The following is a 12522-nucleotide window of genomic DNA, read 5'->3' as shown; positions in this document are numbered from 1 at the left end:
AGAGAGACAGAGCCTAGGCACAGAACCTACACAGAACGTTCTCTAGGGACAGAAGAACTTCGCTGGCGAGAGCATGCCGGAGGATCCTGGACAGGGACTGGCCTCGGAGCCTGGAGGCGGAGCCTGGCGAGAGAGCATGGCAGGGGATCCTGGACTGAACCTGACTGCAGAGATTGGCAGGAGAGCCTGACTAGAACCTGGTGACTGAACCTGACTGGAGTACCTGGACAGAACCTCTCTGGAGAGCCTAGGCAGAACCTCTCTGGAGATCCAGACCAGAACTTGGCTGGAGATCCGGGCTAGAGATCCTGGCTAGGCTGCTGATCAACTGAACGCTGTCTCCATGTCCTTCCTTCTTCGCCGACTCCGTCTACGCCTTTGGGAACCCCTGGACCTGCTGGGGTTGGACCCCGGCACAAAAACATAAGCAACTTCTCAAATGGCTCAGAAAAAAAAATTATGTCTATTGTTGTGTGTGTCATGTACAATACTGTTTACACACACACACACACACACACAAGGAAAGGTCACAGGAGAAGCAGGTGAGGTCACGTGTTCACATTGGCACGTGGGGGGAGAGGGTACGGGCGCTGTTAGTGCCATAGGGGCCCACCCACACACCCCCTCTTCTGACAAACGCTCTGGAGTTTGAAAGTACTTCTAAGGAAAAAGGTCAATTTTTTAAAAAATGAAAATAATTTTTCTCCCGGCCCCCAAAAGAATTATAAAACTAAAATGAAGATAAACACAATCATTATAAATGTTTTTATTCACGTACACGCAGTACGCAGAGCACACTTGTCCAGCAGCGACAGCTGCGGGTCTGCTCATGTGGCTGCGCATCCCCTGAGCCCTCAGGCGCCCCTGGAGCCCAGCGCGGCCTGGTCTCCCCAGCGGACACCCTCCCTCCATTTCAGCACGTGCCCCGAGAGGGCGCGGAGGCAGGGTCCCTCGTGCAGCTCTTCCCGGGAGGACCCGTGGCTTCTCACCTGATGGGCCTCTGAGTTGACCTAACTTGGGGTGGACACCTGTCGTACAGAAGGTGAGGACAGGGTCCCCACGCAGCTCCCGGGGGCGCCTCGCGGCTAGTGGGGAGGGAGTGGATGAAGCGGGAAAGACGCCGGCGGAGCTCACACTCCCCAGCGGCTCGGGTGCCGGCCCGGTGCCCGTGGGAGTCCCCAGGCAGCCCAGGTGACCTCCTGCGGGGCTGACCTGGTGTGGCCTCCCCTCATGGCCCTGCCATCAAGGGCAGACAGCCCCGTGCCTTAGAGCCAGGCTCATCACACTCACCACCCGCCGGGGAAGCAGCGTGGCCACGGGCCTCTGAGGCTTCTGGCACATTCCACGCTGTCCTGGCGGCCTACGGCAGAGATGTCTGTGGTGGCCAGCCCGCGTCGAGACCTGACCCCACGGCGCTGTCCACAGGGGAGGCTCCGCTGGGAACTCGCCTTCAACACTCGTGATTCCGGCAAAAACGTTCATGGATGAAAACCGGCCACCGGCCAGGGGCTGAGAGCAGAGTCTTGGACGGGCCGGGCTCGGCGGCTGGGAAATCAGTATCCCTGCTGCCAAGGGCTTCAGAGACGCCGCTCCCACCTGGCGAGCTGCTTCCATTCTCTGGAATCCATTTCCCCAGCCAACTTCCTCCAAAACTGCTACATGAACACTCAGGGACCGAGGCTGTATTCTTCCATTCGTATTCCTGTCAACAGAAACTCAGGTGCGGGCCTGATCACAACACCCGAAGTCAAACATGCTCAACATGGTTCTTCACATTAAAAATTGAATCGCAAGGCCTGGCTGCTGTGGCTCAGTGGATAGAGCATCGGCCTGCCGACTGAAGGGTCCCAGGTTCGAATCCAGTCAATGGCACATGCCTGGGTTGTGGGCTCGATCCCCAGGAGGGGGTGTGCAGGAGGCAGACGATCAATGATTCTCTCTCATCTTTGAAGGTTCTATCTCTCTCCTCCTCCCTCCCTCTCTGAAATCAATTTATTGATAAATATATATATTTATTAAAACATATATTTTAAATTGAAGCTCAAGTAAATTCACTCTAACTGGGAAGTTCTTTCCTCATTTGAAGGGGGACGTTCCCATGAAATGTTTTACCAGTTGCACGCGTTTCCCGTTAGGCTGGCATTAGGTGTAGGAGAACGGGTGTCCCACCACATGGACTCGTCATTAAAAGATCGGGAAAAGCCTCACGCTCCCTGGACTGCGGGGCTGGGAAGAGAAGCCGCGCCCTTCACTCCGCTGACTCCAGCCTCCCCGATTCACACGCGTCACAGGAGCTCGTGGCTCTAGAAAAACACGCTTATCATTGAGGATAGACTGCTAGGACCTGTGTTGGTTTTTTTTTTTTTAATCTTTGAAATTCAACATTTCTCAGTAACTTCTTTTAAAGGCAGATGTAGCTTTTAAAAACAGATACACATTTCACATCTTCTGTGCTTTTCCTCTTCCTGCATAGCTGATTCGCATGGGAAGGTTGTCAAAATTTTAAATTAACATCAGATCATGAATATAGGAAACATGAACAGGAAATAATGTTTTTATTCTCCATTTGGTATAAAGTGTCAGTTCAATCAAGCCTATGAGAAAACAGATTTGCTGTTTGCAAGAACAAACGCTCTTTAAAAGTAAAAGAACATTATTAGCGTATGACACAGCAATTCCACTCCCAGGTGTGTCCCCAAGAGGAGGGAAGACCCGTGTCCACACAGACACCTGTACATGGGCTGTCACAGCAGCACTGTTCACACAGGCCAAAGAGTGGAGGCAACGCCAAGGTCCATCGGCTGAAGACAGGAGGTGGCCTGTCCCTACAGTGGAACATTATTCGGCCATAAAAGCAGGAAGTACTGATTCGTGCGACAACACGGAGGAACCCTGAAAACATGCGAAATGAAGGAAGCCAGACACAGAATATCATATAATGTGCCGTTCCATTCATAGGAAATGTCCAGAATAAGCAAATCTGTTGTGACAGAGTAGGCTAATGGTTGCCAGGGAGCGGGGACGGGAGTGAGGAGAGGCTGCTAAGGAATACGGAGTTTCTCTGTGAGGTGGTGGGATGTCCAGGAATTAGGGAGTAGTTGCACAACTCTGTGGTTATATTAAAAACCACTAACTTGTATATTTTTAAATGGTGAATTTGATAATATGTAAATTCTATCTTAATAAAGCTTTTGTTTAACATGTAGGTACATATTAACTGACCATAAAGGGGTGGGTTCGTTTCTGGGCTCTCTCTTCTGTTCCACTGATCTCTATGCCTGTGTCTATGCCAGTGCCATGCTGTTTTGATTATTATGCCCTGGCAGTATAGTTTGATGTCAGGTAGCATAATTCCTTCAACTCTGTTGTTCTTTCTCAAAACTGCTGTGGCTATTCAGGGTCTTTTGTGACTCCACATAAATTTCTGAGTTATCTCCCTAGTTCTGTGAAATATGCCAATGGTGTCTTGCTAGGAATTGCATTGAATCGATAGATTGCTTTGGGTAGTATGACTATTTAAAGATGTTAATTCTTCCTGTTCATGAACGAGGTACTAGTATATGCTTCCACTTACTTGTATCTTCTTTCATTTCTTCCTTCTGGGACTTAGAATTTTCTGAGTACAGGACTTTTACATCCTTGGTTAAGTTTATTCTTAGGTATTTTCCCTAAGAATTTAGGTATTCTTGGGTGTTTCCCCTCAAGTTAAATACCCCCTCCTCCTGAAAGCCCTCCTGGACTGCCACACCTCATTGTTAGGTAGTGTCCCCTCCTCTAACTCCCAACCACCCGGTAACTGCCTCTGTCTGGGGGCAACTATCAGCCCTTTCATAGCTCCCTCGCTGGACAGGGATCCCCTCAAGGGTGGCCCACGTCTGGCTGCTCTGCACTGGGCCTAGCATAACGTAGATACTCAGTAACCCTGGGATGCAGGAACAAATGCCGAAATACCGACAGCCCCGACTTACGATGGTTTGTTTGACTTACGACTTTAGAGCTGTATGATGGTGCGAAAGCAATACACATTGAGCACAAGCTGTACTTTGAATTTTGCTCTTTTCCGGGGCCAGTGGCACTCTGGTGATGCTGGGCGGCGGCTGCAGCTCCCAGGCAGCCACGCGCTCACCAGGGTCAACAGTCAACACCGTTGGGTGTACTCACGGTGCCGGCTGTGAGTGCCCGGAGCACACTGCGTGGGCGGCCAGGCTGCGATGTTCCTCGGCGAGGTGTGTTAAATGCATTTTCTCAGGACATTTCCACTGACCACGGGTTTATTAGGAGGCACACCCCTCGTAAGTCAAGGAGCATCTGTACTAAGTTCCAAAATGCAAGCTGAGCCCGGCCGGCGTGGCTCAGTGGTTGAGCGTCGACCTATGTACCAGAAGATGGTGGTTCCATTCCTGGTCAGGGCACGTACCCATGTGTGGGCTCAATCCCCCGTGCGGGGCGTGCAGGAGGCAGCCGATCAATGATTCTCTCTCACCATTGATGTTTCTAGCTCTCTTTCCCTCTCCCTTCCTCTCTGAAATCAATAAAAATATATTTTTAAAAATGCAAGTTGACCAAATGCTGTATACATTGGAAGCTTTACAAAACAAGGCAAGACAAACAAAAAACTAAAAGAAATTACTGTAACAGTGCCACGTGCAACATACAACCAAAGTTCATCCCAACTCTGCCCCAACGTGAGGAAGCGACGTGAAGGAGCGCACGGCTCCCTCGGGCCGCCGCTGCCGCCATCGCCCTGCCCGCCGGGTGACGCGACCCTACCTCGGCCAGCACGTCCTGGAACTGCTCCCGGGTGAGCGCCAGCAGGAAGGAGCTGATGACCCTCCGCAGCTCGCTCCGGGACACCGTCATGCTGCAGCTGGGGTCCAGCAGCAGGAAGGCTTTCACCAGCTCGTCTCCTTTATCGGTAATTTTTTTAAACAAAATCCGTTTAACATCTAAGAAGGACAGTATCGGATTTGCAACAGTTGTGGCTGTAAAAGAGAAACGGCTATTTATTAAACATGCTTAGAGCTAAGCGACCAAAACCCTCCCCGCTGTGGCCTGGGACCAAGCCGCCTGTGAGACCTGTCTCTGTGGAATGACAGTGATAAGGACAGAGAAACACCCTGCGAAGAGCGTGGGTCATTACAGGTGGAAACAGTGTGTTCAAATGAAACTTAGGAGTCAATTCCTTTTAAATCAATTGCTAAACTATATTGAGTTTTCAACCTCTGGCTCATTTTTGAGGGTAAAACGTGTAATTCTTACATCTAGATCACATCCCCGTCGGAGACAAGGAGGAACTGAGAACAGGCACACCGAGGGGGAAGAGGGCTGAGCTCGAACGTGCTTTGGGGCCTGGCCTGACGGAGGGGCGTCCTGGCTGCGGCGCGTCAGGTCCCTGGGTCCAGAGTCACAGAGGAGAGAGGATACCGCACGGCCCTGCCCTTCCTCTGCCTATGATGGAAACTGCTGTAGTAACTGGTTGAAGTGACAAGTAAATACACTAACTACAAATCAACTCACGGTGCCAACCAGCATCAGCTGGAAGACGTGACTATTCTATTTTCTAGTTTATGACCGACTGGGGAAGAGGAAGCTAAGATCGCTGCAGTTTGCAAAACCTCTCTATTTACGAGGTTGCACAGGCGTGGTGACCGCAGTTAGTAACTGTGTCTTACGTGGTTAAACATTTGTAGCATTGCCTGGTCACCCTCGTAAGATACCGCACCGGCTGCCGTGCTGTGTGGAGTCACAAAGCCGCAGGTGGGTGCTCCGGGCATATATATATATATAATATATATAATTTTTATTTAAGAAAAAAAATTTTTAAATGCCATCACTAAAAATTAAAGGCAAATGACCAGTGAAATAAGACACTGATGGCACATCAGGCAGATGAAGGATTAATATCTTCATTACAGAGACAGCTCATAAAAATCACTAAAACCACGTACTCATAGTGGGTAAGTGAGCAAAGGGATGGAAAGGCAGGTTACAAAGGAAAACAACACAAGCCAGATGAACTCGAGATCAAAGCTGACCTCTACTATTAGAGACATGCCAATCAAATCACCACGGAGCACCGCGTCTGGACTTGCAAGGACAAGAGGTAAAGGGTGATATTCTGTCAGGATGCTTAGAATAAGCACCTTTAAACATTACCTGTGGGCGAACGGGTACAAGCGTCCTAGGGCAATCCAGGTCCTGAGCGTGGGAACACCCTTTGACCCAGTGACCCCTCTGACCCAGTGACCCGCTCACTGCAGCCTTCCTGTGCCATCAGCGCGTTAGGGAAACCAAGCCACACCCAAAGGGCACTGCAGGCCTGGCGCTGTTGGACTGGAACAGGCTCATTACTGATGAGACATTTCTGTGCTGGAAACTGCTCGTCAACCCTCACTTCCCACTCTCCTCTTCCCCTAGAAGCAGGAACCCTGAGATGTGGTAGACACGGGGCTGTCTGGCATAAAGTCTGTATTTCCCAGGCTCCCTAGTGGATGCATGTGACCATGTGATTAAGTCTCGCTGTGAGCACACACAGGTGCCCACTGTGACTTCTGACTGCCTCTCTCCCACTCATGAGGCAAAGTCAGTCCCCCCCATCGTGTCCCCTCCGCGTCCTGCTCCTGGGCCGTGCGCTCACCGCTGCGTCCGTACGTCTGTCCCAGCGCGTGCTCCTCACTACTGGAACGCCCCGTTTTCCTCCCTGGTCTCCCCTCCAGGCGGGTCCTCCCTAGACCCACCTCCTTCTCCTTAGAACCTGGGACGGTTCTTGTCACACAGTAGGGCTCATAAAGTGTGTGAGAAGGGAGGAAGGGAGGGCTCATGCCACCACCCTGCCACTTAGAAACTGCAGCTGTGGGGAAGTGTCTCGGGTCCCCTAAGAGAAGAGGGACAATAACAGAACCCACTCCCTCGCTCTGCTGTGGGGACCCAGGCCCTGAAGCCCTCGGACAGAGTCCGGCACGCCCCACACACAGTGACAGCTGCTGTCGGTAGCATTTGCTGGCGAACACTCACTTGAGGACGATCTGGATGTATTTTGGAAACCATTTCTGGAACAGACTCTAAACGATGACGTACAGGGTCTTACATTTTTGAATTTTTGAACGTGAGGACACAGAGTGTGCCAAACTGGTATGGTAGCCATTTTGGACGTTAAATCCCTGTGATAGAAGAGAAAACAGAGCATGTTACCTTCCAGCACACATTACAGATGAGGCCAACCTCCCATCTAGTCCTCTCCGGGCAGGACAGCGGAGGCTGTGAACACGTCGCGAAGACTATTCTTAAAGTGAACACAAAACTGCGGTGTGGCTCTCCGTTCTTAGCAGATCCAATCATCTTCAAAAATGGAAAAAGGAAGCTGTTTGGACACGAACCCCCACCTGCATCCTGACTGGTGTGCGCCACTTTGTTCACGTAAAAAAGTACTCAAACCTGAACGAGTTTTTGTGAGTTTATTTGAGCCAAACTGTCGACAATTGCCAGGAAGCAGAGTCTGCACGATGGGGCTAATGCTCGGAAAATGGCAGCTTCTCACTGTTTGATACGTGACAGTCAAAGGAGGAGACGTAGGTGAGTGACGTGAAATCCACTGGTGATGGACTGGGGGGGAGCAAAGTGGGGAAGCCTCTGAGATTGGATGAAGAGTAAAAGGTTAGACACACACTTCGTTCCCTGGTGGGTGCAGGACAGTTATCAGTCACCAATAACACGATAATAACAATGAAGGGATTTGCGGTCTGCCCTGGCGCCCAGGGCATGTCAGGAAAGATACCCGCCTAGGACGTGACCACCCACCATAACTGCTTCTAATTAAAGTTTTAATGTCAGACCATCCTTTGTGGTTACCTTGGGTCTCTGAGTTTGCAAGACCGCCTTCCCTGAACTTGTCAGGTTAGCGTGTGGCTCCTTTTTCACCCACAACTCCTTTGGTGGCCATGAGGATGGAAAGTCTGGACTCTGAGCTTCTTTTTATTAAATGTACTGGTTGATATGATCACATAGGTTTCGGGTGTGGGTTCCTATGTTACCAGATCTGCATCTTGCCCTGTGTGCCACCACCCTTGGCCTGAGCTTCCTAAGTGCCTCACTGTGCACCCAGCACACAGTGAGGCAGAGCTGGCCTCTGAAAGCCTTCCCTCCATGAAACAGCAAGAAACCAGCCAAAACGCCACAGCGAACATTTCAAAACTCTGCAATTAACCAGAGGTTTGCAGCAATCTAGGGAGCATAGGTTCACAAAATCCCGCAGAATCTCTGTATGAACACAAGTTTGGGGCATTTGAACTTTCTCTGTTCCCATCTCCCGGCTCCCTTGAAATCAAGCGCCTGATCTCAGTGGAAACCCGGCAGCCAACAGCCACCGGCAGGAGCAGAGGGTTGGGCCCCGTCAAGGCCCCATTACCAGAACATTCTCATTACCTGACACACTGTGGTTCCGGGAAGACTCCACTCACAGGCTGCTCTATGTTAACCAATTCAGAGTTCACCCAGGGAGAACAGGCTATTGTGAAAAGGTTTGTTGAAAAAAACCAAAGACAATTATGTTTAAAACCTTAGCTGCCTGAGTAGGTGGGTAACAGGTGGAGTAAACAATAGACTAAAAGCTTAAAGCAGTGGTTCTCAACCTTGGCTGCACATTAGAATCCCCTGGGAATCTTTTTTTTTTAATATATTTTATTGATTTTTTACAGAGAGGAAGGGAGAGGGATAGAGAGTTAGAAACATCGATGAGAGAGAAACATCGATCAGCTGCCTCCTGCACATCCCCTACTGGGGATGTGCCCGCAACCAAGGTACATGCCCTTGACCGGAATCGAACCTGGGACCCCTCAGTCCGCAGGCCGACGCTCTATCCATTGAGCCAAACCGGTTTCAGCAGAATCCCCTGGGAATCTTTTTAAAATCCTGATTTCTGGGCCTCATCCTCCAGAAATTCTGTCTTTGTTACTCATGTTGTGGTCCCACCCCATAACAAAGAAACAGAATTTCCGGAGGATGAGGCCCAGAAATCAGGATTTTAAAAAGATCCCCAGGTGATTCTAATGTGCAGCCAAGGTTGAGAACCACTGGCTTAAAGGAAAGAGCTAGGGAATGGGATGGCGTAGGAGCTCTGAAAAGCATCCCCACATTCCTGGGAATCTAATGGCACTCTCTTGTGTAGGGGTTGTGAGCCGGTCCAGGATAACGTGTTTACTCAGGGAAGACCGGGGAAGGCCCTAAACTCTCACCTCTGGCTGACCTTGAGGCTCTAGCCAAGGTCACAAGCAGGAAGTGAGGCTCAGGCAGAACTGTAAACTGCCTGGCTCAGGCTGAAGGCATGCCCCAGCACACACACGAGAGCCCCTTGCAAAGGTTGGAAGACTACTGTGTCCAGGTATTTGAAATAAAGACTTTATCATACAAACAAAAATTGAGGGAATTTGTCACCAGCAGACCTACTTGCAAGAAATCTTGTTAAAATAAAGTCTTCAAAAGGAAGGAAAAGTCCAAAGGGTCAGAAACTCAGATCTACAGAAAGAAAGGAAGAATATTAGAGAAAGAATAAATGAAGTAAAATAAACATCTATGCACCTAATAACAGAGCCGCACTACACGTGAAGTAAAAACTGATAACAGTGAAAGGAGAAATATACACTTTAACACTAATAGTGGAGACTTCGGTACCCACTTTTGATGATGGACAGGCCAACTAGAGAGAAGAGCAACAAGGAAACAGAAGACCTGAACAACGCGTCAGCCAATTAGACGAAGAGACATGGAAAGAACAGTCACCTAACAGCAGCAGAACACGCATTCTTCCCAAGCACACATGAGGCACCCTCCGGGACAGGACGTAAAACAAGGCTCAATAAACTGAAAAGGATTGAAATAATCAATAGATGTTCTCCAACTACACTGAAATGAAAACAGAAATCAACAACAGAAAGAAATTAGATAACTAACAAACATGTAGAAATCAAATAATACACTCCTAATCAATGGGTCAAAAAAATAATCACAAGATAAATTAACAAATACTTTTATATGACTGATAATGAAGGCACAACATACAATATTTATGGGATGCAGATAAAGCAGTGCTTAGGGGTAAATTTACAGATATTAATGTCTATATTAAAGAAAAGAAAATCTCAATTGATGACCTACACATCTTCCTTTAAAAGCTAGAAAAATAAGATTAAATTAAACCCACGTAGATTGAAGGGACTAATAAAGATTAGAGCAGAAATAAATAAAATTGAGAATAGAAAATAAAATGAAAAGCTGGTTCTTTGAAAAGATTGGCAAAACTCAAATTATTTAAATCATAAATGAAAGAGAGGGCATTACTACTGACCTTCCAAAAGCAAAAAGGATTATAAGGAAATGTAAGTTGTATGCTAACAAAGTAGATAACGTCCATGAAATGGAAAAATTCTTAGAAAGACACAAACCACTGAAACTGACTAAAGAAATAAAATATCTGAATAGCTCTATAACAAGCAAAGAGACTGAATTAGTAATTAAACTTATTGTGAAAATCCTAGGACCAGATAGGTTCACTGATAAATTCTATCAAACACTTAAAGAAGAAGAATTAAAAACAATCCTTCACAAACTCTTCCAAAAAACGAAAGAGGAGGGAACACTTCCCAACACACTGTGTGAGGTCAGTATTACCCTGATACCAAACCAAAGACATCAAGAGAAAAAAGCTAAGGACCAATTTTCCTTAGGAATATAGGAAAAATCTTTATCCAACATACTAACAAACTAATCCAGCAATATACAAAAAGAATGAAACAGCATGACTAAGTGGGATTTATCAAAGGAATGCAAGGATGGTTTGCATTCCAGGAATGCAAGGATGTTTGCTCCATTTGTTATAAAAATTAATCAATGCAACATTAATAGAATCAAGGGGGGAAAATCATCTCAATGGGTGCAGAAAAGGCATTTCACAAAATCCTACATCCTTTCATGATAAAAACACTAGGAACAAACTAGGAACAGAAGGGAACTTCTTTGACCTGACAAAAGGCATTAATAAAAAAAAGAAATAGCTAACATCATACTTAATGGTAAAAATATATATATTTTTTTTTACCCTAAGATCAGAAACAAGATGAGGATGTCTGCTCTCACCACTTTTATTCAACACTAGTGGCCCAGTGCACGGATTTGTGCACACTGAAAGGAAATTAATTAGAAGGTGGCTGATGGGGCAGGACTCAGGTCAGACACACCCTGGAGCCACGCCTGCAGACTCTCCCCGGCTGGCCACACCTGGGATGGTGCTGCAGCTTGAACATGGCGTCTGCGGAGTGAGTGGGGTCCCTCCAGCAGGTGGGATCCCTCAGCCGGGCCTGCAGGGATCGAGCTGAAACTGGCTCTCCGACATCCCCTGAGGGGTCCTGGAGTGCGAGAGCGCGCTCTGCGAAGTTGCTGTCATACAGGGTGTGGGATGCAAACGCAAGTGTGCAGTAACCAGATTCGGGGCTGACAGTGCCTCAGCAACAACATAACCCATGGCTGAACGTGGAATCGCGCAGCTCCCTCCTCTCTAGTTCCAGGGTGCATCACCCGAGAACTGCTGCTGCCAAGTCACTGCAGCTCGGCAGCTCCTGCGTTGAGCATCAGCTCCCTGCTGGTCAGTGTGCGTACCTACCGGCCAGTCAGACAGTCGCTTAGACTTTTATGTATATAGATTGTGCTAAAGGTTCTAGCCAGAGCAATTAGGCAAGAAAATGAAATACAAAGGTACCAGGTTGGAGACTAATAAAAACTATCTCTATTTGCTAATGACATAATTTTGTATAATAAAAAACCCTACAGAAGACACACACGCCAAAAAAATACTATTAGAATAAACAACTTCAGTAAGGTTATAGGATATAGGATCGATATACAAAAATCTATTGATTTTCTATATACCTGCAATAAACAATCTGAAAATAAAGTTAAGAATACAATTCCATGCCCTAACCGGTTTGACTCAATGGATAGAGCATTGGCCTACGGACTCAAGGGTCCCAGGTTTGATTCTGGTCAAGGGCATGTACCTTGGTTGCGGGCACATCCCCAGTGGGGAGGATGCAGGAGGCAGCTGGTTGATGTTTCTCTCTCATCAGTGTTTCTAATTCTCTATCCCTCTCCCTTCCTCTCTGTAAAAAATCAGTGAAATATATTTTTTTTAAAAAAGAATACAATTCCATTTGAAGTAGGAAGCTGGGTCAGCAGCAGAAAGGATGGAGAGGTGGCTCAGGATTAACCCTTTGAGTGCCAACCAATATCCTAGGAACTATGCTAAAATTGCCAAGGCATTTTGAGTTAAGGTTTTTAAATTTTTTTTCCCACATAAAGAGTGAACTACTGCCGAAACCGGTTTGGCTCAGTGGATAGAGCGTCGGCCTGTGGACTGAAGGGTCCCAGGTTCAATTCCGGTCAAGGGCATGTACCTGGGTTGCGGGCACACCCCCGGTGGGGGATGTGCAGGAGGCGGCTGATAGATGTTTCTCTCTCATCAATGTTTCTGACTAT

At 47.8% G+C, this 12522-nt stretch overlaps 1 protein-coding gene across 1 annotated transcript in view; it reads right to left on the bottom strand.

Moving 5' to 3' along the window:
• EFCAB6 (EF-hand calcium binding domain 6) overlaps positions 1–7144 on the bottom strand; it is a 135410-nt gene extending 128266 nt beyond the window's left edge. The window contains exons 1-2 of the mRNA XM_059680844.1: positions 7015–7144; positions 4771–4982 (exon numbers count right to left, since the gene is read on the bottom strand). Of these exons, the coding sequence (XP_059536827.1) occupies positions 4771–4982; positions 7015–7144 (342 nt within the window). The remainder of the gene's footprint in view (positions 1–4770; positions 4983–7014) is intronic.
• Between the last annotated feature and the right edge of the window lie 5378 nt (positions 7145–12522).

The sequence above is a fragment of the Myotis daubentonii genome, chromosome 2, assembly GCF_963259705.1.
Source record: "Myotis daubentonii chromosome 2, mMyoDau2.1, whole genome shotgun sequence".
Classification (NCBI taxonomy): Eukaryota; Metazoa; Chordata; class Mammalia; order Chiroptera; family Vespertilionidae; genus Myotis; species Myotis daubentonii.
Note: the sequence above shows the minus strand (reverse complement) of the source record. Positions and strands in the feature narration are given on the sequence as shown.